This window comes from Silurus aristotelis, assembly GCF_946808225.1.
Source record: "Silurus aristotelis genome assembly, chromosome: 9".
Classification (NCBI taxonomy): domain Eukaryota; kingdom Metazoa; phylum Chordata; class Actinopteri; order Siluriformes; family Siluridae; genus Silurus; species Silurus aristotelis.
The window spans coordinates 3925254-3952011 of record NC_139582.1 but is presented as its reverse complement, the minus strand read 5'-3'; the positions used below and the strand labels follow the sequence as shown (position 1 = coordinate 3952011).

Genomic DNA, 26758 nt, shown 5'->3' with positions numbered 1-26758 from the left:
CTTCGCAACTCCAGGGTCCCATGTTCTGTCCTGAGCTCCGGTTACTGCCCGTGTTGGGTTTTGTGACCTTGTGACGAATTGGTATCCTTTCCAGGTTTCCCAGAATAGGCTTCAGCTCCACCATGATGAAGCAGTTAAAGGAACTAACTGATGTTCTACATATACTGCTGAAGTTAAACGAGTGCCAAAAGAAGTTTAGAAGACCTATTTGGGGAGCTTTTTCTACATCACTGGCTTCCATGCTGCTTTTGTGGAGATTTTTGGTTATTTAGACACATGGATGTTAGGAAAGTCAGGTTCTGGTGTTGGAAGGTTGAGGAGTTAGCGTTCCATTTGAAAAAAAAAGAAACGATTTCTGGAGTAATTCAAATACAAAAAAGAATCGAGGCAAATTATTTTGTTTAATCCCTTTAGATACACACAAAGCACTGTGTTTCCCCACGGACCATTATTTCTGATGCACCACCCGCTAAACTCAGGAGCGCTCTGGATCGGTAACTGCAGAAGAAGCTGCAGAATGAAAAATTGAGGAACAGGGAGAAAACAGGGAGAGCCCAAGGAAAATGACGTTTGCGATGTTTGGGATGATTTCAAACTCAAACATAAACATAAAGAAAACACAGACATTGCATTTACCATTTTTACCATGTTTTCTGCCTTCGTCTGCTAATGTGAAGGCAATTTCTTTTTAGCGCAAATATTTGCTCTCCGGCAGCTCTTATGCAATTCGCCCTTAAGATTCCCCTCGATATTCTGATGTTAATTGAAAACAAGGCCAAGTTCGACCTCGCCTGGAAACACAATTGTTTTTGTCACAACATTGTCAAGTTTTTTTTTTCCTTCTTACAGATTTTTTCTTTTTCATTTCACATTCCCCAGTGTGCAAGAAACACGTTGACGTCACCGGTTGCTTAATAGATCGCAGGCTTCTGGAGTTCAGCGAAAAAGTCTCACACATTAAAATCTGTAGTTTGTGCTCCAGGGTAGAAGCTAAAAGGAAAGAATCACACTTTACCTCAAGAATCCTGCCTTTCTGGAGCGCAGAGCACTTTTTAAATGTGGGACTGTGTAATTAAATCTGTCATGGATTTTTTTCTCTGAGCACAGCAGAGTTTTTTTAGGTGTATTAGGGGATTTTTGACTCGTTAATGGAGACAGCCTTGGCTCTGATATTGCTGAATGAACTGATTTGATTGCTGCTCTCTGTTTCTATGCAGGCAGCAGTCGCTGTTCCACGTGCTCAGTGCGTACTCTGTGTACAACACGGTGAGTGCACAGGCAAAGTAATTGCACTATGGGAGATGAGTTCAATAAATGTGTGTATATGTGTGTAATAAAGACCCAGGTATTAGGGTTGATGAAGTCAGTACACTCTTAGTGCCAGTTTTAAGCCCGGAGAAATGCTGAGGGTTGCGTTAGGAAGGGCATCCAGGGTCAAACGTGCCAAATCAAATATGCAAATAATTTTTCATACTAGATTGGTCGAGGCCCGGGTTACCAACAACCGTCACAGGTATCGTTAGCCGACAGGGTACCGGTGTAAACTGGGCTACTGTTGGCCGAAGGAGGAGAAGATGAGTAGGAAGACATCTACAGAGACAGCAGGGAAAGAAGAAGTGTAGGAGTGTGGAGGTTTGGGTGGATACTTTAAATGTAAAGGGAGAGAGATAGCTGATATGATGGAGAGGAGAACGGTAGATATGTTGTGTGTTCAGGAGACCAAGTGGAATGGGAGTAAGACCAGGAACTTTAGAGGTGAGTTTAAACTGTTCTATCGTGGTGTGGATGGAAAGAGAAATGGTGTAGGGGTGATTCTAAAGGAAGAGTACAGTAAGAGTGTAGTGGAGGTTAAGAAAGCTTTTGATAGAGTGATGAAAGTGAAGCTGGAAGTTAAAGGGGGCTATGATGAATGTCATCAGTGCTTATGCTCCACAAGTAGGTTGTGAGATGAAGGCGAAGGAAAAGTTCTTGAGTGAGTTAGATGGAATGGTGAAGAGTGTACCATGGAATGAAAGATTAGTTATTGGACCAGACTTTAATGGCCATGTTGGTGAAGTGAAGAGATGTGATGGGTAGGTATGGCAGGTTGAAAAGAGCCTGGAGAGGTGGAGGTATGCACTGGAGAGAATGAAAGTCAGTAGGAGTAAGACAGAGTACATGTGTGTGAATGAGAGGGAGGGCAGTGGAGTGGTGTGGTTGCAGGAAGAAGAGGTGGAGAAGGTGGAGGAGTTCAGGTAACTTGGGTCAACAGTACAAAGTAATGGTGTTAGAGAAATGAAGAAAAGTGTGCAGGCAGGGTGGAGAAGAGTGATAGCAGGAGTGATTTGTGATAGAAGAGTGAAACAGAAAGTTTATTGGACTGTGGTGAGACCTGAGATGTTGTATGGTTTAGAGACAGTGGCATTGAGTAAAAGACAGGAGGTGCAGCTGGAGGTAGCAGAGCTCAAGATGTTGAGGTTTTCGTTGGAAGTGACGACGATGGACAGAATTAGAAATGAGTTTATTAGAGGGACAGCCCATGTAGGATGTTTTGGAGACAAGGTGAGGATGGCCAAGGAGGAGGTTAATGGATGTGGTGAGGGAAGACATGCAGGTAGTTGGTGTGAAAGAGGCAGATGTAGAGGACAGAGTAGTATAGAGAGAGAAGATCCACTGTGACGACCCCTAATAGGAGCAGCCGAAAAAAGAAGTGTGTGAGTAAAAAGTCAGACAGCGGGGAGAGAAAGAGTGCAGCCAAGCTCGTGTAATAGATGACTGCATATAGATTTGATTCTTGTGTGTGTGGTGTGTGTTTGTGTGTGTGTGTGTGTGTGTGTGTGTGTGTGTGTGTGTGTGTGTGTGTGTGTGTGTGTGTGTTTGTGTCTGTCTGTCTGTCTGTCTGTCTGTCTGTCTACAGGAGGTGAGCTATTGCCAGGGTATGAGTCAGATTGCTGCTATTTTGCTGATGTACATGAACGAAGAAGATGCATTCTGGGCCATGTCCCAGCTGCTGACCAATCAGAAACACAGCATGCACGGTGAGCTTTTTTTTTTTTTTAGCATCGATTTCAGGATTTACGGTTTGTGCAGGACGCTTGGTGGTCCAGAATGCTGATTTCACAGTATCTGAAAATGATTTAGGATTGATTGTTGAATCACGGTTTTATTTGTCATCTCCAAAAGGCTTCTTCATTCCTGGATTTCCCAAACTGCACAGATTCCAGAACCACCATGATCAGATTCTGTCCAAACTTCTCCCAAAACTGAAGAAACATTTGGTAGTAGAAATGATTCCTATTCACCCACAATAACATTGTGAAGAGCCTTGTAGGAATGTCTGACCGAACGTCTTTCGCTTTCCTTTTCACTCACCAGGACAGGGAGCAGATGTTCAGCGGTATTTACAGTACTAAATGGTTCCTACAGTGTTTTATTGACCGGGTGAGTGTGAAGCTCCTACATGCACACACATGGGACATTCCTGCATGTTCACAGCAGACACTGAATATGTGTTACATTATGGACATGTGTTACAGCAAGTGAATGTTATTTATATTCACCAGATAAGAAGAATCTTGAACAGCCGATGCCTCTGTATATGTGGAGATCATGTTTATTGAAATTGTGGCACAGTTGTGCAGTGGGTTGGAATGTTCTTTAACATCTCCATGGTCCATGGTTTGATTCTAAGGTCGAATGACTCTCTGTGTATGAGACATTTGGGTAGTTGTCGTTTTGTTTTACTTATATTTATGGGTTTTTTCTGGGTAGTCCCCAGTAAAAAAAAAATCCACTATGCAAATGATCCATGCTAAATGTCATTGAGTTTAATATTCATCTGAATGCTACATTTAAATAACTTCTATTGTAGAGCTAACATTAGACATGCTAACTGCGTACCTGACAATTGCTGCGCTTATAAAGCTGGCTAGAGGATAATATTCCTAAATGAAGACGTTCTCATTTTGCCAAGATGATTGGTAGCTTAATAAACAGCTCCCGTAAATCCAAACCTAAGTGACTCGTATTTTGAAAAGCGTTCCCGATGCGATTCAATCAGCAGTTCAATCGTTATATAGAGTCGTGTGAGATCCAAACCTCAATTATCCACTACAAAGTTATGTACTAACTCAATAAGAAGGAACGAACACTATGAGTACGCAAAGAACATCCAGAATACTCTCCAAAATTTGCTGATGTCTCTGCATCTGGATGGTGCCAATGAGAGGAAAGAGCTTTTAAGACCCAACCCTATGAGGGCGTGTTTCAGGATGTAAATTTAGAGCGCAAAACGAAAGCCTGTGGAGCGTTTTGGAGCAAAGTCTGGAAAAAATAAACAAACGAGAAGACTTTCGATGATTCGGTGAAATGAAAGATTCATACGTTTCCTGAACGCAAGTGTTTTCTCAGCTTGGCCTCAAATTGGTCCATTTTTCTGCTTTATATGTATTTATTTATTTATTTATTTATTTATTTTCTTTTTTTTTTTGGTGAAAATGTATCTCAAGAAGGGGGAGTGGTGGCTCCAGCGGTTAAGGCGCTGGGTTGCAGATCGGAAGGTCTGGGGTTCAAGCCCCGGTATCGCCAAGCTGCCACTCTTGGGCCCTTGAGCAAGGCCCTTAACCCTCTATGCTCCGGGGGTCCCTTACGAGGGAAATATCAAGGTCCGTGACGTCGGAGTGACGTGGGGCCGCCTTCCCGTGGGCTCACCACCTGCAGGAGGGACCGTAAGGGACGGTGCTGTGAGGATTGGGCAGCAGTCGAAGGCGGGGGCCTGCTTAGACTGCTGCCCCCGCGACCCGAATTACGGATAAGCGGAAGAAAATGAATGAATGAATGAATGTATCTCAAGAAAAAGTATTTGCCCCTTCACTTTTTCGAATTTCGAATTTCACGATTTCAATTTTTTGGCATATGTATGACACTTAAATGATACAAATCATCAAGCAGATTTGAACATTACCTGAAGATAACCTGAGTAAATACAAAATGCAGATTTTAAATGATATTATTGATGATTTAATTTATTAATGAAAAAAGGCCTGGGCCTATGTGAAAAAGTAATTGCCCCCCCAAACCTAATACCTGATTGTGCCACCCTTGGTGACAACAACTGCAATCAAGCGATTGTGATAATCGGCAGTGAGTCTTTACATCTCTGTGGAGGAATATTGACCCACTATTCCTTGTGTAATTGTTTTAATTTGGGTACTTTGGAGGGTTTTCAAGTTTATTTAAGGTCATGCCACAGCATCGTAATTGGATTTAAGTCTGGACATTGAATGAGTCAGTCCAAAACTTTAATGTAGTTTTTAGTTTGAGCCTTTTAGAGGTGGACTTGCTGGTGTGTTTTGGATTATTGTCCCACTGCATAACCCAATTGACCATCACACAACCACCACCACATTTGACTTTGTACAAAGTTATTTTTTATGAAATGCTGTGTAAGTTTTACGCCAGATTTTACAGAATGTGCACCTTCCAAATACATTTTTGTCTCCTCAGTCCACAGAATATTTGCCTAAAAGTCTTGGGGATATTTAAGATATTTTTTTTTTTGAAAATGTGATACAAGCCTTTGTGTGCTTTTTGGTAAGCAGTGACTTTCACCTCAGATCCGTCTCATGGATGCCATTTTTACGTGGTCTTTTTCATAATTGTTGAATCATGAACACTGCCCTTAACTGAGCTCTGTTAGGCAAAACATAGGGCCAGTGAGGTTTAGACAGCTTTATTTCCCTTAACAAATGAATTAATGATAAATGAAATCCTATTTTAAAAACTGCATGTTGTATTTACTCGGGTTATCTTTGTGCAACATAAAAATAAAGGTTTGATAATCCCAATTATTTAACTGACAAATAGGAAACAAAAAGGGAAAGAGTATATGCTATAAAATACTTTTTCATAGCACTGTGTATATTTATGTTTATCTCAATACTTGATTTAATACAGTGTGATTCAATGCATACATTTATTTAAGTGCCAAACAAAGAAAGACAAAAAAAGATAAAAAATCTTTCCTATTCTGTCTCCAGGTAGTTACAGCTCTACCTCTGCCATGTTAATCTGTATTCTATGTGACTCTCAGGACACGCCTCGGTCTTTGAAGCCTTGTGATACGTCGTATTCACGTAGCAGCAGCGGTGCTGAGAGAATAAACGCGCTCGAGAAACAGTTTAGGAGAAATTAATCTACATATCAAATATTGGTCACAAATTATTGGTCATTTTCTAAATAATTAAAGTGTAGCGCATCTAATGATTATTATCTATAAATAATTTGTTTATGACCAAGGCAAATATTAAAAGAAAAATAAAACTATTCATCACGATACAAATGCCAACTTGTATCCGAAGCACACTTTTTTAAAATCTATGCATCACATCGTTAACGTTTATGCCGATAATGTATATAGTCTATGCATCACATCGTTAACGTTTATGCCGATAATGTATATAGTCTATGCATCACATCGTTAACGTTTATGCCGATACTGTATATAGTGCAGTCTTCCTTAGCTACTGAACAGCACCGTCTAGCCACAGTACCTGGATTTCCACAAGAGTTTGTTTTCCTGTGAGTAATAACTTTACAGGGGTCTGTGTGCAACTTAACCTTGAGTAAATTTCTCCTTCCAGACACCATTCACCCTGACCTTACGTCTGTGGGACATCTTTATCCTTGAGGGAGAGAAGATCCTCACAGCCATGGCCTACACTATCCTTAAACTGCACAAGAGTAAGCTTATATCTGTCCAGCCATTTCAGTGTGAACATTATTCCAGTAAAAACTGCTTCAGAGGAGTTGATTTGGTTCGATACGGTGTTCAGTGGTGTGAAGTGAAGCGTTTTTATTCCAGAGCGTTTGTTGAAGATGTCGCTAGAGGAGCTGAGAGAGTTCCTGCAGGAGACGATAGCCGAAACGTTTGAGGTCAGCGACGATGCGGTCATCGAGCAGCTTCAGGTCTCCATTTCAGAGCTGCGCAAAATGAAGCTGGACCTTCCATCTCCAGGTTATTAAAATTTTTAACATTTACATTTGTGGAATTGTGAGAGAGCGACTCTGAAGTGCTTTGAAATGTCCAAAATACTAAAAATATTCTTTTGTTGAAAGTGAATATAGTTTAAAAAGCATTTTTTAAATAGGAGAAGTGATTATTCGGTTTCTACAGGAAGATCTAAGAGTGAATATTTTGGGTTCTACAAGAAGATCTACAGGTAGATAATTTGTGGTTTACAGGAAGATCTACAGGTAGATCATTTGGGTTCTACTGTAGGATCTACATGTAGATAATTTAGGTTCTACAGGAAGCTCTACGGGTGGATAATTTAGGTTCTACAGGTATCTACATGTATATCTTTAGGTATATCTTTAGATCTTGTTAGAAGTCTGCTAGTGCTGTTCTGCCATCAAGTGAAAGCTTGTTCTACCACCTAGGTGTCAGAACAAAGACTAGTCTTGAAGAATGTCTTCCTTGTACCTTGAGAGATCGAGGGATCATCAAGCAGTGGTTAAGGACTTGAAGGAATGTGGTGCAGTGCAGAATGAGAGAAGTGCTATGAAGTAGATGGACGCTGGTCCATTTTTTGGTTTGGTTCTCTAAACATCCGTTTTCTGTATTTCGCTTGACTGTATTGATTCCATTTCCAGCTAAACCTGATGAGCTGCCACGGAAGCCCCTCGGTGTGGAGCAGCCTGTCCTCCTCACCCCAATGCAACCGCACAGCCCGGCCACAGATCAGGAAACACCAGACAAGAGCCAGCTAGCCAAACACTCTCCAGCTTCCCTCCAGATCTCACTCCAGGAATCAATCGTTCCTGATCAGGAACGATCCTCCCCAGAAGATAACGTGCTCAATGAGGCTCGGGACGTATACAACGTATCTCCGTTTTCCTCCCCTGACCCGGTTCTAGTGCATACAGAGATCGTTTTTGGCCCAGATGGAGCGACGGAAGCTCACGAAGAGCAGCCACCACCATACGAACCCTGCAGAAAAGCCGAAACAAGCTTTTCGCAAGCTACAGCAGAGGGCGCTTTATTCGTAACGCACCCAAGCAAGCTCCACTTGACGTTATCGAAAGCCTCTGCGCAAGAATACAAGAACCTCCCAGGTAGAGAAGCGCTGAAGAGAAGCGAGGAGAGGAAAATTGTATCAGAGAAGTCTGTGGTATTAACTCAGAACTCTGCTTTTATTAAACGTCCCCACTCAGACCCTGCACAAGCATCATCTACTCCACACACAGAGCTTTCATTATCCACAGCAGGAAGGAAACTGATGACTGTTCCCTCAGACCCGCTGTTTGCGCGCCATGATTTTCCCAATCTCCCCAAATCAGAGACTTTTTAAGCCGGCTGTTAGTTCATTGACTTTAGTTCTTTGTTTTTTGTTTTTTGACTCCTTTTCAATATCATTCTTCCCGAAGGATATTGTTCAAGTTCTTAAAAAGGATGTTACAGGGGATGCAATATAATCCATCATACTGTGCCTGAGTAGAGATGCAACCAATGTTCAGTGCACCAGGTAATGGTTTACAAACTTATTAGCAAAAAAAAAAAAAAAGGTCCTAAATTAATGATTTGAGCTTTAAGAGGTAAGAAAAATGGAAATCTGTTAAGGAAAAAACAGAGATAATGATTTCTGTTATAAAAAGTGAGCTGGCTCGCTGTTCTACATGAGCCACAAAGACCATCCTCAGCCGTATTAATATATTTTAACTTTTTCTGTGCTTAATTTATTGCTTTTTTTTTTTATTGTCGTTTGAAACAAGGGAAAATATTTGGCTAAAAAAAAGATTTCCTAAATCCTGGATTTATTCAACAGCAATCGAAAACCAAAAAAAACTCAAATGTTATTATCATTTTAATTTTTACTACCAGTCGTTTTTTTTTTTTTTTCTTTTGAATAAGTTGCAATTTATCGTTTTTTTTATGCTTTTAAGCGTTAACGCTTAAACAAAAAAACACGCAGCAATAAACGAATTTGTTGCATTAATTCACAAAACTGAGCTGAAAATCCTTTTTTCCCATTTTTCAAAAAATCATTTATGTTCACTCTTTAAAAAAAAAAAAAATTGACAGTCATATAAAGTTCGTTTTTATTTGCATTCATGGCATTTGACACGCCTTTATCCAAAGCGACTTACATTGATCTCATTCATACAACTGAGCAGCTGTGTGTTTAAGGGCCTTGCTCAGGGGCCCGAGAAGCGGCAGCTTGGTGTGGCTGGGATTTGAATTCATGACCTTCGGATCCAAAGTCCGAAGTCTTAACCACTAAGCTGCGGCCTTCCTTTTATACTCATTTGCGATTTCTTTTGAAATGAGCGTTGTATGTCAGATATTCATTAACATGCCATTTTCCATATGACATTACATTAAAGAATATAAAACCTTACACGTCATTTATTTCCAAAAGGAAATGTAGGAAATGTATTTTGATAAATTCTATAATTTCCTTTAAGAATACTGCACTAGCCATAAGGGAAAAATTAGCCAACGTTTTGTGAAAAATTCTGAAGGATGAAATTTCCAGGACTGAAGCCCCCAGCGTTTATGTACTGTAAGGGTCCTTTAGTGTTTACATTTTGTAAATGAACCTCACAGACTTTTTAATGTATTATATTTGAATGCTTTTTGGCTTTCGTATCTGTAGATCTTTGTATTGTATAACATTAATGCGGTTACTGTGTAAAATTCACAGTTTATTTTTCTCATGTTTAATACTGATTCTGTCTTATCAGTGTTTTTTGTTGTTATGCAGTGTTAACTAAACGCTCTGCAGGATGAATTTGGGTGAATGTTTGCCTTTTATTGCTTGATGGAATGGCCAGGGTCAGTCATCTCCAGCTCCCTGCAGTCATTACAGCGAAGACTTCAATTCCCAACGCACACCTACACTTTCCACACACTCGCTGTCTTTTATACTGATTGAGGGCGTTTTATAAATTAGACGCACTCACACACTATTTAAGAGACCCTCATTCACACTTGGACTGGATGCAATTCAGTCAACTGGCCTGCAGGAGGAATCCACATCGGTGTCCAGAGAACAAGGGGACAAAAACAGGCAGAGGTCAGTTGATTGGTGAAGTGGAATAAGGCAGTATTAAATTCAGGGAAACAGGATCAGTTAACAAGATGGCAATACTATTGATCGGAGGTTTCGAAACGAGTGTGTATGAGATGGAAAAAAGGTTGCTCCCCGGTCAAGGCATTGGATTTTGGATCGGAAGGTCAAGAGTTTAAATCCCATCACCACTAACCTGCCACTGCTGGACACTTGAGCAAGGCTCCCTCAACTGCTCCGTTGTACATCGCTCTGGAAAAGGGCATCTGCCAAAGCTGTAAATTTAATATTCAAGGTGGTACCAAAAAGCTTCGAGACTAATGGTGCTGACTGGTGCTATTCTGACCACGTACGTTACCACGTCTGCGATTCCATCATGGACAGCAAGTTAGACTGAAGAGCAAACGTGGAAATGAGCAAATCTGCCTCGGAGACGTTTGACGCACACTTCAGGAGCAGAAGAAAATCACTGGAAGACAATGAGAGATCAGAGAGACCTTCAACGAGCTCAACCCCCGGAAATGTCCAAACCATTCTCCAGCTTGTGCATGATGATCGGCGGGAAAACAATTGACGGGATTCCGTACCCACCCAACTCTCCAGGATTGGCTCCCGCGGCTCCGACTCAAAGGTCGGTGTTTTGACACCGTTGCGGAGATCCAGCGCGGATCCCAGAAGGTGCTTGACACGCTTCGAAAAGAAGACTTCCAGGACACATTCTAGAAGTGGCAGGAACGCTGGGAACTTGTAAATGTATGAGGGTCTTAGAGTGTGGGTTGGGAATGCCATTGCTCAATCCGTATGAGGGAGAATGAGAACAGGAATTTTGTGGGTGACAGATGGAAGTTGGAGTCCATGTCTTTCATTACACTTAGAATTATAGCATCCGGCACACACTCAAAAGTTCAACAGTTATCTCATTTATACCGCTGAGCAGATACCGCTGATACCGCTTCAGGGTTCACGACCTTGCCCAAGCGCCCAGCAGGGGCACCGTGGTGGTGCTGGGATTTGAACTTCTGCTCTTCTGATCAAGCTACCATTTTCCACTTTCCATGTTTGTATGCTGTCACGACTGCAGCGAGCTGGAGGGTTTACCTGGCTAAGAGCTGACACGGTCTTTTAATGCGTTTTAGAGTTTTTTCTTGCCAAGATTACAGTTTTGTAAGCAGCTTTGTGCTTGTACTCTGGGGGAAATTTAGTGCTTTTGTCTGTACTATTTTTTCAGTGTGCTGAAAAGGGCATTGAATCACTTTGACAAAAATACAATGTGCACACTTTTCTTATCAGATAGCAATATACAGGATCAAATGAATCACCTGGATGGTTTAGTATGTAAGTGATTGAGATTGTAATAATAAAATGGGTGTGTAGAATCTAATCTCTAAGCGAATCCTTGCCTCTCTGACGCTAATATGGCTTTTCCAGCCATATGTGTTCTTTCCCTGAACTCTTACCACAAATTTAAAAGCACACAATTGTATAGAACATCGTTGGATGTGGTGACAGGGAAAATGTTCCACTTTATTTGAATTAGGAGACCCAAACCTGTTCCTGTGCACTGAGCAAGGTCCATGAAGATATGGTTTCCATGGGTTGGAGAGGAAGATCTTCTGCTATACATCTCTGACCTCGACCCTATTGAAGACCATTGAGATGAACTGGAACTTCAACTGCACCCCATGTCTCCTCACTATGAATGTGTGGCTAATTGAGCACAAATCTCCACAAAATCTAGTGGAACATCTTCCCAGAAGAGTGGAGGTTATTAAAAGAGCAAATTGAGACAAAATGTGGAATGGGATGTTCAAAAAGCACAAATTTATGATCAGGTGTCCACAAACTTTTGCCTATAAAGTCCATAAATCTGAATCTAAACAAAAGTTCAGCCCTGAAAAAAAAATTTTAAAAATAAAAACTTTTTGTATGGCTTTTTGTAAAGACCTATAAAATATTAAGCTCTCTGTGTGTGTGTGTGTGTGTGTGTGTGTGTGTGTGTGTGTGTGTGTGTGTGTGTGTGTGTGTGTGTGTGTGTGTGCTTTTTTGGAGTTTTCTGGCCTATTTTCATTGCTGGAAATGAAAAATGGAGTATGTAGTATATGCATTAGTGGGTCATTGTACATTATGTAGTGTATTTATTTTTTATATGTATCCCTCTTTTTTAGAAGGTGGAGTGAAGGTGGGCACCAACAATGATCTAGCATACCTCTCTTTAGTAACAGTGTGTAGGTTGGCACAGATGCCCACTGAGCAGCGCTGCTTTATTCGGGCTTTTAGATGTACTGAATGTGCAGCTCTGTAACTCTGAACGCACTGAAGTGCACTGCAGAATATTCGCTCTTAGACGATTGATTTTTCTTCAGTTGTGTAACATCTCTTGCTTTGTTTTTTTTCTTGGAATGCTTTTGTTGTTTTTGTTTTTTTCCCTCGAAGATGTCTTTCTTTTTTTTTTCCGGGTGCATGTTTTGGAGAGTATTTATCTGTATTTATCTGTACATTCCTCAGTAAAGATGGAGTTTCGAGTGCTCCAGCCAAAAGGCTTTCATTTACAAAGTTGTTGAAGCTTTCATTAGGCATTTTGAATTCTTTTAATGACATGTCTTTCTGCTGAACTGTCTGTCTCATGGTGTACAGTAGGGAGACTGAGCATCATCTATCTACCTATCTGTCTTTTTGTATTCCTGTTTGCCTGTTCGTCTATCCATCTATCAGTTTGTTTGTCTACATAGCTGGCTGTCTGTCTTCCTGTCTGCTTGTCTCACAGTGTTCATTAGGGACTGTCATCAATGGGACCTATCTGCCTGTCTGTTTGTTTGTCCATCTGTCCAGCCATCTTTCCATCCATCTATCTGTTTGTTTGTTTGCTTGTTTGTCTACAACGCTATCTTTTGGTTTCCCTTCGCTTAGTAGAGAGACTGTGATCAACATTTGGAGCATCATCTATCTACCTATCTGTCTGTCCGTCTGTCTATTTGTTTCCATTCATCCGTCCATCCAACCGTTTGTTTGGTTGTTTGTTTGTCTTCATAGCTGTTATTTTGTCTCCGTCTGTCTGTCTTGCAGTGTTTAGTAGTTTCACTGTCTATGTTTGGAGCTTTGTTATCTGTCTGTTTGTCTGTCTATTCATCCATCTATTTCATTTGTTTGTCTGTCTGTCATTGTCATAGCTGTCTGTCTGACTCCCTCTTTGTCTCACAGTTTCCAGGGGGCAGACTGTTATTTATGTTTGTAGTTTTCCTGTATCTGTCTCTCTGTCTCCATGTCTCGCTGTCTCAGTTTCGTAGAGAGTCATCTATGTATGGAGCTTTGTTATCTGTTTGTCTGTCACAGTTCTTAGTGGGGAGACTGTAATCTATGTTCTGGAACTTTGTCTGTGTGTCTGTCTGTCTGTCTTTTTGTTGTCTGTCTACATCAGACCTGGGCAAACTACGGCCCGCGGGCCACATCCGGCCCTTTGTACGTCCCTGTCCGGCCCGCGTGAGGCCAATCATAAATTTCAGGGATGCACCGAAAATTCGGCCACCGAAAGTTTTCGGCCAAAATACCTAAATTACCGAAACAACAAGGCAGAAACACAATTGTAATGACGCAATAAAAAAGCGCAGCCAGCACACGGTTATCTGGATAAGAGCAACATGTCTGCGGTGTGCGGAGAGAGATTTGCAAAACATGCAATGCTGAAATTTCAAGAGGGCGTGTTTCTGCAAAGAGTTTCTCCAAGTCGGGTTTAATTTATCACCTGAAATCCAAACATCCCAATTGCCATTCTAAATATGAGAAGAACGCGGCGCAGAAAAGTAAAGTCAATCCGAGCATGCGCACTCCGTCTGTAGAGGACGTTTTTGAAAAGGTAGGAAAGTTTTCCAGTGATGGTGCCAAGGCAAAAGGCATAACGCAAAAAATTATGCAATTCATTGCCTTAGATCAGTGGTCTCTAGTGGCTCGACGGGTTGATCTTTAAAACATTCCCCGTGGATCCCGAAAATAATAATGATTATAATATAATATTATTTATTACACAGCCCTTCTTAATGCTGTTGATTAGAACCTTCCATTCACTTGAATGGGCTTCCAAACGTTCGGCGGTCAATTATTTTCGTTTAACAGACCCGTTGCTAATTATAATTGACCGCTGTCTGTCTGTCAATACTATGAATGGTAACAAATAAATAACAATAATTTATAATAAATAAAACACTTTTGTAATTGATTTATTCTTTGAATTGCAATGCATTGATTTTAGTGAGGTTAGTACTCATTTATAGCCATAAATGCAATGGTTCTAAAAATTGACAATCTTTTCTTTTGGTGTTTCGGTTTTGGCCTTGGTTTCCTCATTTTTGGTTTTTGGTTTCGGCCAAGAATTTTCATTTCGGTGCATCCCTAAAATATTATCGTTCGTGTGGCCCTCTGACACAATTCAGGTTTCTCATGTGGCCCCTTGTAAAAATTAATTGCCCACCCCTGGTCTACATATTTGCCTGTCTTAGATCTATCTGCAAAATTTTACTTTCACAAAAATATCACAAATAAATGCAGACCAAAAAATGCCAATATTTTACAACCAACTGGTTATTTGACAGCTGATGACAAAGTCAATCCAGAATTCTGCAAATGTTTACATTTTTTTTTTTTATTATTAAAAGCCAAAAAAAACTGGAGTCTGAAGTCTGGAGAGCTTCGAGACATGATTGTTGCAAGGTAGATCTGGGTAAGGTTATAAAAAAATACTCTGTGGTACATAATGATCATTAAGGAAGGAACAGAGGGAACATTTTAAACTGGAAACACACTTCTGATGTCCACATGGACGCCGCTTGGCCTGATATGTATTGACCTGCAGTATGTTCATTATCCAGTAGATGGTGCTAAAGGTACAGATCTGTAGGTAGTAAAGCAAAGATTAAAAGTTTCCCCGCAAAAACAGTGCCGCTAATTTATTATGCGTGCAGTCACGACCTAATCTACAGGAGCATGAAGCAGATGCACGTCATACCTGAATGATTCATTCTGCTGTTTTTAGGAGGTGAACCTCAAAAACAATCGGTCTCCTCCTAATGTGGGTGATGCAGGTGCTTGAGAACTTGAGTCAATTTCTCAAGCCAGAAAACAGAGCTCTGGACCTGAACCTGTCTCCAGTCCCTCGAGGACATTGACGCTTCACGGTGACACAAGCGCTTGGGTGATTTATTCCAGCTTTTGCCAGATGGTGAAAGTCATGCATCACTGTAAAGAAGTAATGAGGTAGCGAGGTGTTGTCATCAATCTTCACTGAGAGGACCTGCATCTCTGGACTACACACTGCTCTGAAATGCTTGTGATCTTAAAGGATGGGTCACTTCATAACAACAGCAAGAACGTTGGTGAAGCTACACACTGAGACATGTCATTCCAGGACACATCAGGCACATCTGTTTATGCCCTGATGTATCATTACAGTGATCAGGAACCTTCTGAGCTGAAGAGCACGTCTGAGATCAGACCTGATGGACTGTATAGGGTTTCCACCTGCTTCTCTATTTGCTCCTTAACAAAGCTATTCTTTCTAACAATTGGGCTGCTGGTGTGTTCCATAAAATAGCTATAATCATCTTTCAAAGGGTTTGCTGCCCGTGGGTGCCATCTCACGCGCTTTATGGGAGAAAACCTTCTTCATTTAAACACACTCATCATATTCATGTTGAGAATATATCTTTCTTTCAGCAGTATTGTTCTATTCATTAAATTTTTTTTTTTTTTGCATGATTACTTCTCACTTTTCATGAAATCATTGTGTGTGATTAGCTGGATGAGCTGGAGCAAATCTGGATTTGAAGAGAGAGAAAAACTCTTATATTGGATATATTAAAGAATTTAAGAATAAATTAATGATGATGATGATGATGATGATGATGATGATGATGATGATGGGTTTGGAAAGAAAATGAGAATATGTTAAAACATTTTGAAGAAATTGAAGAATATATTTTGATGATGATGAGGATGATGAAGATTAATGCACGTGTAAACTTTTGCCCACAGCTGAAGCACATCTGGATTTGAAGAGAGAGAAAATTAAAATAACTCCTATATTGGAAATATTAAAAAATGTAAGAATATCGGTGATGATGATGATGATAATGATGATGATGATGGGTTTGGAAAGAAAATAATATGTTAAAAAATATTTAAGAATTGAAGAACATTTTGGTGATGATGATGATGATGATGATGATGATTAATGGACATGTAAACTCGCAGCTGAAGCACTGTATGGATTTGGGGAGAAAAAAAGGAAAAGAATATTATGTTGAGAATATTTAAGAATCAAAAAATATCGTATGATGATGATGATTTGATTTGGATGGATTTGGGGATAAAAAAAAAGTGTGTGATGTTTCATGTTATACATATATGCATATGTTATAAGGATATTCAGGAATATGATAATGATGATGGTGATGATGATGAAAGCCTAAACTTTTGCCCACAGCTTACGCGCTGTAACGAGGAGGGCAAGGAAGGCGTGCTGTACATGCAGACGCTTGTGCACGCGCGCCTGCGCGCTCATGTGCGTCGGCCTAGCTCTGTGCGCGCGTGTGTATGCGCGTGCCTGTCTACAGTACAGTATGTGTGTATAGGAGCTGTTGGACGGTGGCGCGCGCCGAAGCCGAGAGCGCATCGGAGTGCAGGAGAGGATTCGTCCGTCCGTGACCGCGCGCGCTACGGTGGGATTTTGCGCTACGTGGGATTTGAGGATTAAAGGGAACAAAGAGCGGTTTTGGTACACAGAAAACGAAAGAGAGAGAGAGAGAGAGAGATGGAGAGATAGAGAGCGGGACACCACGCACGGAGAGAGTTACGGTCTCCGTTAGATGGAGATCTGATCAGATCGATTTGGATGGCACAAGACAAACACCAGGTCAGTTCAGAAGTTAATGCATGTCCATGCATTTCCATAGTGAGCATGCCAGGCAACCAGGATTAGGACAATAACCATTTTTGAACTGATCTCTCCGGATCTCCAGAGCTGAACTTTCCACACTGACCATGCAAAGTTTGCAGTGTGTGGGTCCACTCTCTCATTTCTTCACAAGCTGCATTTCAGAGCACAAAAATCCCTGGACAGATTAAGCAGGTGACTTCGCATTTATCTCCATCCAGGATTCCTCATTCTTCATCACAGCATCAGGACCTTCAACACGGACTGTGTGTCCAGCAACATGAAAGCATCACATCAGGACCTCCATCAGTGGTAAGTTGGTATTATGAATATGACCTCAGTAACTAATGGAAAGTGTATCCGGCTGAAAACGCTGCTTTCTCTCCAGGGATTAAGTGGAGGAGGTCTTAGCAGGATAAAAAAAAGCGAGGAGATGTAATAAAAGCGATGCAGGTACCTTGATTACATTAGATATGCAGTACAAACCCCTGCTGCCTTTTGCATTATTCTTATTGATATTTCCACTATGGAGTTCAAACCTCCATGAAGCTGAACGAACACCTGCAGTGCTGCATTAACACCTGTAGAGTTCAATAAACTGTCCACTGTCGGTTTAACACCCAGGGTTCTGAATTCATTTTGGAAATATTACAATGTATTCGACTGCTTATTTCCTTGGTAGTACCATCCACACTGTAGCAGGAGCTTACAACATTTACACTCAACTAAAACCCCCCTCAGAAGAAAATTGACTCAAGTACTCATGGAGATGTACCGCAACTTAATGTTTTGCTTCTGGAAAAAGTCCAGAGTATCGAGTATATTTGAGTGTACAAGTAGTTTGTTTCCGCTTTAGAGCAAATCAACAGATGTAATGTGTAATCAAACATGATTACACACAACACGACTAGAGGATCAAGAAAACAGTAGACAATGGCAAACTGGCCTGTGAGTTGAAGAACAATATTGGTATGCTTTTGCACAAAATAAATAGAGGTGGTGTAGTAGGCAACGGTTCAGCATAGATTGGGGTTATGGGAGGGTTAGGGGAGAATCTTTGTGGCTGCCGGGAAAAAGCTATTTTGGAGTCTGGCAGTCCTTGTTTTGATCAACCTGTATCGCCTGCCAGAAGGAATGAGTCTGTACAGACTTTATACGGGTTGTGAAGGGTCTCTTATGACTTCCCTCTCAGCCCATTTCCTGGGACATGTACAGGTGCTGGAGGGAGAGCAGGTTAGTCCCGATGATGCACTGGGGATTGGCACTTATCCAGTCAAGTGGCAGAGGCAAACCATACAGTGACTGATAAACATAGTATGGATTCAATGGTGGGTGTGTAGAATTGGCACAGCAATTATTTGGGCAGGTTGTGATATTTGCGATTTAGCCAGCGGTCATAGTAATTTTACATTTATCTTTCACATGCTGCATATATATATATATATATATATATATATATATATATATATATATATATATATATATATATATATATATATATATATATATATATATATATATATATATACACACACACATCAGGCATAACATTATAACATTATGAATTGAATAACACTGATTATTTCTTCATTATGGCACCTGTTAGTGGGTGAGATACATTAGGCAGCAAGTAAACATTTTGTCCTCAACGTTGATGTGTTAGAAACAGAAAAAAATAGGGAAGAGTAAAGATTTGAGCGAGTTTGGCGAGTGCCAAATTGTGATGGCTAGATGACTGGGTAAGAACATCTTCAATACTGCAGCTCTTGCAGGGTGTTTCCAGTCTGCAGTGGTCCGATTCAACAGATGAGCATCTGTAGCTCAAATTAAAATAAGATGAGATGAGATATACATTTAATAATGCCACATTGGGGAAATATCTACGTTATAGCAGCAAAGGAACGTAATGTGTAGATATATAAAATAGAGATATAGTACAAATATATACATCACATTGCACACACACATATATATATATATATATATATATATATATATATATATATATATATATATATATATATATATATATATATATATATATATATATATATATATATACAAACAGACATATATATCTATACTTACATATATATATATATATATATATATATATATATATATACTTATTTTCCTCACTATATATATATATATATATATATATATATATATATATATATATATATATATATATATATATATATATATATATATATATACATACAGTGAGGAAAATAAGTATTTGAACACCCTGCTATTTTGCAAGTTCTCCCACTTAGAAATCATGGAGGGGACTGAAATTGTCATCGTAGGTGCATGTCCACTGTGAGAGACATAATCTAAAAAAAGCATGTGAAGCATGGGGGTGGTTGCATCATGCTTTGGGGGTGTTTTTCTGCACATGGGACAGGGCGACTGCACTGTATTAAGGAGAGGATGACTGGGGCCATGTATTGCGAGATTTTGAGGAACAACCTCCTTCCCTCAGTTAGAGCAGTTGAAGATGGGTCAAGGCTGGGTCTTCCAACATGACAATGACCCGAAGCACACAGCCAGGATAACCAAGGAGTGGCTCTGTAATAAGCATATCAAGGTTCTGGCGTGGCCTAGCCAGTCTCCAGACCTGAACCCAATAGAGAATCTTTGGAGGGAGCTCAAACTCCGTGTTTCTCAGCGACAGGCCACAAACCTGACTGATCTAGAGAAGATCTGTGTGGAGGAGTGGGTTAAAATCCCTCCTGCAGTGTGTGCAAACCTGGTGAAAAACTACAGGAAACGTTTGACCTCTGTAATTGCAAACAAAGGCTACTGTACCAAATATTAACATTGACTTTCTCAGGTGTTCAAATACTTATTTGCAGCTGTATAATTTTTTAGATTATGTTTCTCACAGTGGACATGCACCTACGATGACAATTTCAGACCCTCCATGATTTCTAAGTGGGAGAACTTGCAAAATAGCAGGGTGTTCAAATACTTATTTTCCTCACTGTATATACACACCTACATATAATATATATAAATTGACCACAAATCACTAGATGTTTGGGAACTCCTGGTTTGTGAAACCCTGAACTATGGTATATGTTTTAATGAAATTTTAACTATATTTTGCAAATACTCCTTCATTATTTAAATTTCCAGCCTTGTTGAAGGTGTTAAACTAACTGCTGCTGCATTGCATTCCCATTTATTATCCTGAAATAGACACTCATGTTGAATTCCCTCCTTGTTTTTTAAAAGACAGACGTTTATAGTATGAAATTAACAGCCGGAGCATCAAATTAATTCTTGCAGTGTTAAATTACTGCTTTCTGTGTTGCAGCCTGTTTGACAAAATACACGTTGTAAGTGTGAGCATGTATTCGTTTGTTTTTCCTCAAACGCTTCCAGTACCGGAGCAGTAAAACGTGGTCGTCGGTTCCCTCCTGAATTCTCTGCTGAGTGTGACATGCTGCTGTGAAGAGAATGCGCTTCCCTCTGAAGAAAATACGCAAGCAGTTCAAGCTCCTCCTGCTCCTCGTGCTTCTCACGTTCGCCATTGGCTTCACCTACCTGCACGTCATCCAGGGCAGGGCCATCAAACTCCACTCCAGCTATGGCAAAGGTAAGACCCGATTGAGTCGAATGGATCTCAAGCTCCAGTCCCCCCTGACTTTGTAATCCCCCTGAGGCAGTATCATTTTTTAGAAATAACAATCAAATCCATTGAGAAGCCCAGTTTCGTGATTAACCGTTTGTGAGAACGGTATCACCAATCGATGTGGCATTTCTTGCAAGCATGATATTGATCTTGATTGCAGGTTAATAAGGATGACGGCATTGAACATCAGAGGTGCCAGAAGTAATCTAAATGAAGATGCAGCTTAATTTAATTACCATCTGATTTAAACCCTTAAATATTTGTCCTCTGTAATTGTTGAATCTTTTTAAGATGAGACTAAAGAACAGGCAGAGGAACAACCTTGACCTGAAATAATTCAAAGCATTGGGAAATGTTTTGTAACTCATTTCATACTCAATGAAATTTTTAAAAGGTACACCGTTTGAACAAAAGTTTGTGAACACCTGACCACATAAGATTTGACCTCATTTATGGACATCCTATTCCACATTTAATCTCTATTTCCTTTTACTTTAGCCTCCACTCCTCTGAGAAGGAGTGCAGTCAGCATGAAACATTCTTCCAAACATTTATATAGCAGGAGATCTTTCACATCAACCCATATTAAATATTTTCATGGACCTGGTTTGTGCACAGGAACATGCTCTCATGCTGGAACAGGTGTGAGTTTGCTAGTTCTAGGTTTGGGGAAGAACCCCACATGGTCAGGAACTTTTTTTCATATAGTGTATGAAACTTTTTAAATTATATTAGGAACACCAGTATATCTTCTATTGTACACAAAGTTTAAATCAAGGAAGGGCGGGGGTCGGGGGGGGGACCCCCCATAATGCCCCCAAATTTTCATTTCCTGTGTATAAAAAAAGTGTAAAATGTCCATTTTATAATTTAATGCATCTAAAAAGTTTGTGGGGCAGGTGGGTAGGGGAGGGTTCCAGGGGGAACCCCTGAGAGCTTTGACACAATTCGAAGACTGTTTCTACGGAGAATAAAGATAAATTTACGCAGTTGCAAGGAACCTGATTATATAAAATGCTCTTGATCTTGTCTTAATTGCTGAAAAATGCAGAGGGTTGAGCAGAAAAGCATTAAAAAGCCTCTTGTGTTTTTGTCGAATTGAAGGATTAACCATCTGTGCCAGCAAAACCATATCCTTTTATAGCATAACTGCAGTTTTAAACCCCTGTAAATTTCAAGCATTTTTCCAAGATGTTTATTCAGACGTGCGATCCAAAAAAATTTGATCATTTAAAAATGTAGTCTGTGTTTAAGCATTATCTTTTATCGTTTTGCATGAAGGAAGTTTTAGTTGATATTTGACCACTAAAGTTAAAGTAAAAATAGAGCTCTGAATTTCAAATCTGGCAACAAAGCTCATTCTAGGTCTTTCATTTTTTCCAATAGCTCATCGCTTTCACTTCCAGCTCTCCCTTGTTGTTATTTCAACGTGTATCTGTTGACAGGATGAGGCAGGAAGATTGAGCTCTCTTTGAACCCACAGGTTAATGGAACTTGGGTCGGCTCACATAATACAGCCTGTTCACCACCCCGGCTAATTCTCATGCAAATTAGCAGTTTTGGACGGCAGCCACCGTTATCTCAAGAGGGACGCATTTGGAGTGATAAGAGGGAAAAAAGGCTGTACTGCATGTGCTCAATTAGTACATAGAGGCACAGTGAATCCCACCGGTCAAACACCAGAGAGAAGAGAAAGAAGGGAACTGAGGGGTTGATTGCAGTTCAATATGCGTTGTGTATTAAATAATTATGAGTTGAAATTGTAATGAATAACCTTTTTTTCTCGACTCCGGTGTGGAAATAAAAAAAGAATGTATGACATGTATGACAGTCAGATCACTAAATGTAATTCACCTCAGATCAGAGACTGAAAAAATACAGTATATATGGTATTTTCATATATGCACAAGTAATATCACTGCAACATCATGTTTCAGACAGTAAACACGGTCTTTTTCTCAATACAACCTGTTACTACACATTATAACTGATGGATATTTTATATATTATATATATTTAAATCCATCATTAATAATGTGTTATAATGTGTAGTAATAAGTTGTATTAAGAAATCGATTCAAATAAATTAAAATATTCGATCCTGTTTAATCGCATGTTATAAATGGACCTTAAATGAATACTTTTCAAGTTTTTAATACACTAATCAACATGCGCATGGACAAATATTGATGCTTTATGCAAATTTATGTTTATTACCATTGAAACCAAACAAAATATTGTTGTAAATTGTAATTATGTTGTTTTAAATCACATAAAACATCAGGACACCAAACGGAACTTTTGGCATGTTTCCACACGGACGGTTTAAATTGCTGGATGTGTGCATTATGGCCGATTCTGGTGCTTGATTTAAGATTTGGCACATCAGGAAAACAAATGTTTAGTGATTAAAAATAATATTTCAGTGGAGTTTATTTCATTTTTTTATATCTGTGTAAGGACATTGTAAATGAATGTATGTTACGTTAAAGGTTTTAATTTCGCCTTTTTTATATGTATTGAAATATATATTTTTATAAAAAAGGACAAACAGAAATGTGCGCTGCATTAATCACGAATTAACAACATGTTAAACCTGTTAAAATTAATTTTTGTTATCGCATTATTAACATTTTAATTTTGCCAGCCCTAATATATATAATATATATAATTTTTTGGCATATCCCTCTATGTTTTATTCCTGTTAGAGTCCAGCAATGAAAGAAATGTTAATGCTATTAATTATAAGATGTATTCAAATCTTGGTAAATAAATAAATATTAATAAAATTGTATGTTTACAATAGTAAGAAAAAAGATAATATTAATCTTTAATTAATATAGTTGTAGTTATAGTAACAATAATAATGAGGGAAATAGTAGCTCAGTGGTTAAGTCTCTGGGTTACTGATCGGAAAGTCCTGATTTAAGCCCCAGTATCGCCAAGCTGCAGCTCTTGGGGCCCATGATCGAGGCCCTTAACCCACTGTGCTCCAGGGGCATTGCAACCTGGCTGACCCTGCGCTCTAACCCCAGCTGTGGGATTTCACTTTGGGATTTTATTCAAAAATAAAATAAATAAAAAATAATAGTAATAATAAAATAGTAATAATAATAATAATAATAATACATTATAATAATAAATAATAAATTTATTATTCTTCTTTATTTGAATTGATTTATTACTGAATTGAAATTGTATAGTTTTAATTGTAATTAATCTTTTATTGTTTGTAGTGACAAATCAAGCTGTCGAATGTCCCAGAAACATCAGTTAAAGCATCTGTAAACTTTCGTCTTACCGTGTCCTACCAAAAAAGCCTTCTCGTTTGGCTTCTGATCACGTGAAAATTCTCATCACTGACGGAAAAAATCTAGACGGAAAAAAAAGGCTTTTCGAACACAACAAACCCTGATTTCAGCTGGATTTCTGTGGTGTTACAAAGCAGTAGGTGATGATTTGCATTCTATAAAGGTGTTCATGTTATTAACTGTTCCACATAACGTATCAAATCCAGTAATCCTTGTAGCAAGTTTGTGAAAATTACAGACATCGTTTAGTTGACATACACAAAATGGACACGTTGGAGTTTTCTACCCGTATGTGGTTCTTCCCCAAACTGTTACCACAAAGTTGAAGGCACACGATTGTATCAGATGTGTTTTGATGCGGTGGTATGATGTTTCTCTTTCACTTGAGCTAGGAGATCCAAACCTGTTCCAACATCACAATGCACCTTGTGCACAAAACCAGCTCTATGAAGATAAGGTTGCTATGAGTTGGAGTGGAATATCTAAAAAGTTCCAAACCTATTGAACACCTTTGAGATGAATGTAAAAGTGACTGCGCCTCAGGCCTTCTCACCTCACCTACATCAGTACCTGACTTTACTACCACCCTTGTGGCTGAATGATCACACATCTCTACACCTAAAAAATCTGGTGCAGCATCTTTCCAGAAGAGTGGAGGTTATTATAACAGGAAAATGGGGAATGGGATATTCAAAAAGGACCCAATCTTATGTTTAGGTGTCCACAAACTTTCATTTCACATAGTGTAGCTTACAGAAAACCATCACTAAAACATTTTTAGTTTTAGTGATGTAATGATTTGCATCACTATCATTTGCATGTATGTAAAACATGCTCATTTACATACATGCGGAAAAACAGCGCTTGGGATGACGTTCTCACTGTGAATCTTTAATAAGCCTCAATCCTCCAGAGGAAGTGGAAGGAGAGGTGAGGAGGAGGGTGTAGTGCGCTGGCGGAACAGGCAGCTCTCTGTTGATTTGGCTCAGGGCAAGGACACATGGGGCAGGTGCAGGCCCACTCAGCAGCTGAGTAGGAAGTGCAGGAGGCATGGGATTTTGGCAAGCATGCTTTCAGAAGCAGCACCCTGGGCAGAAGAAATTGCTGCAAAGCCAAGGCTTTGTCAAGATGAATATGTGTTAGCTGGTGTGATAGAGGCCAAAGGAAGATATTTCAAGCCTGGATATTTAACTTCTGATAAAAAATTTACCTCCGTCTATCATCTGAGGATCTCATAATCACCAGGAATATAGGTGCTCACTAAGCTCGCTTCAAGCCTTATTGAGGTTCACATTGATGAAATGAAACTTCTTGTTAAATTACAGCACGATGTTTTTAAAGACTTGAAATTTTAATATGTTAAAAAAAGTTTACCTGTGCAGATTTATCAGGACTGATAAAGCTCTAGCATAAAGATGGAAGCTCTAGCGCTGTACTGAGAATGTTCTGCCGTCTGAATAATATGTGTTCAGTGAGAGCTTCTTTCCGCTGACAGACGGGGTAAGAGGGCAGTGATGGCTGGCCATGATATTAGATGAAAGGGCTAAAAAAGAATCATCTATCAAGAGCTTGATAATGAAACTATTACAGATGACTAATGCATTGTATCACAAGGTCTCGTCGATGGCATACGAAGAATGATGAGGGGCATGCGCATGTGTTCCATCTCCCAAATGCTGCATGCTTACAGATTTCCTCTAAATATCAAACACAGTCAACAGGAAGTCTTCTATTCAAATCCAATCACACTAAAATGATGGTTCGGTCTGATGGCTTTTTGATATGTAAATGGACAATGTGTGCTTTGTCTGATCGATTTTCAGTTTCTTTTTTAGAGGAATTTATTTTTTTCTGATAGGTAATGATAATAAAGTAAATTCAGCTCAATCAAGATCATTACCTACGATTTAGTGATGGGCCATGCATTTCATTCCAATGCCTTCACATTAATCCATCATCATGACAGCTATAGAAACCATCAGTATTATAGAGAAACGCAGTATAACAGAGCACTGCATCACAGACAGGAATCTCATACAGTAAGAATGTTGTTACTTAAGCAAGAAACCCAATAAACACCATTCAACACTTCTCCTTTCACTGTAGCCACAGCTGCATCACCCGCATACATCATCTTTAGCGGAAGTATCTTGCAGAAGCATAAAATGACCCTGGGGTTTCTGTGCATTTTTTTCTGGGATTTGAAACGAAGGCAAATCGTGTGTTTTAGGGTAAAAATATGTAGAGGTTTTGCACTGTTTTGGTCGACTTTCTCTCACGATGTCCAGCATATTTTTGAAAAATCCGTCTTGTAAATGTCATTGTGAGTATACCTGCAACCAAATCAATTTCTTCTCCTCTAGTAGCCATTGTGAAAAAAAAACAGCTATTAAATTCACAGCAATATGTTTCATCTCGTGTAGTTTGCTATAGATGCGCTTAATTTGTGTAAAAAAAATATATATATAATAATAATAAATAAAAATAAAAAGTAAGTCAGTGATTTTAATGGATGATTATAATCCACATGCATTCTATCCATTAAGATTTTATTGATCACATACACACCTATATAACCCCTATACAACATGCAGTGAAGTGCTTTTATTCTGTGACATGAAATAGATTAAAATATCAAAAAAAAGGATGAGAATTAAAAAGTAGGATAAAAAATGAAAAGAAGAAAATAATAAGGGGAATAAAATAAAATTGCAATAAAAATTATAATTATAAACAATTTTTTTTTTTACAATGTAATGAAATATAATAGCAATACAATAAAAACATGGAAATAAAAAAATATATATAAATTAATAGATTAAAATAAAATAGA

General features: G+C 39.2%; 2 protein-coding genes across 8 annotated transcripts in view; both read left to right on the top strand.

Annotated features, from left to right (window-relative positions):
- LOC310730793 (USP6 N-terminal-like protein) overlaps positions 1–11426 on the top strand; it is a 40731-nt gene extending 29305 nt beyond the window's left edge. For all 7 annotated transcript variants that reach the window (XM_083549971.1, XM_083549972.1, XM_083549974.1 and 4 more), the window contains 7 exons: positions 1218–1266; positions 2897–3017; positions 3163–3257; positions 3355–3420; positions 6621–6720; positions 6842–6994; positions 7633–11426. In XM_083549971.1, coding sequence (XP_083406097.1) covers positions 1218–1266; positions 2897–3017; positions 3163–3257; positions 3355–3420; positions 6621–6720; positions 6842–6994; positions 7633–8330 — 1282 coding nt within the window. In that variant the 3' untranslated portion in view covers positions 8331–11426. The remainder of the gene's footprint in view (positions 1–1217; positions 1267–2896; positions 3018–3162; positions 3258–3354; positions 3421–6620; positions 6721–6841; positions 6995–7632) is intronic.
- A 4367-nt stretch (positions 11427–15793) lies between these two features.
- The window catches only part of b4galnt4b (beta-1,4-N-acetyl-galactosaminyl transferase 4b), a 140793-nt gene continuing 129828 nt past the window's right edge, over positions 15794–26758 (top strand). Inside the window, exons 1-3 of the mRNA XM_083549882.1 lie at positions 15794–16150; positions 16230–17283; positions 20365–20578. Coding sequence (XP_083406008.1) covers positions 20440–20578 — 139 coding nt within the window. The 5' untranslated portion in view covers positions 15794–16150; positions 16230–17283; positions 20365–20439. The remainder of the gene's footprint in view (positions 16151–16229; positions 17284–20364; positions 20579–26758) is intronic.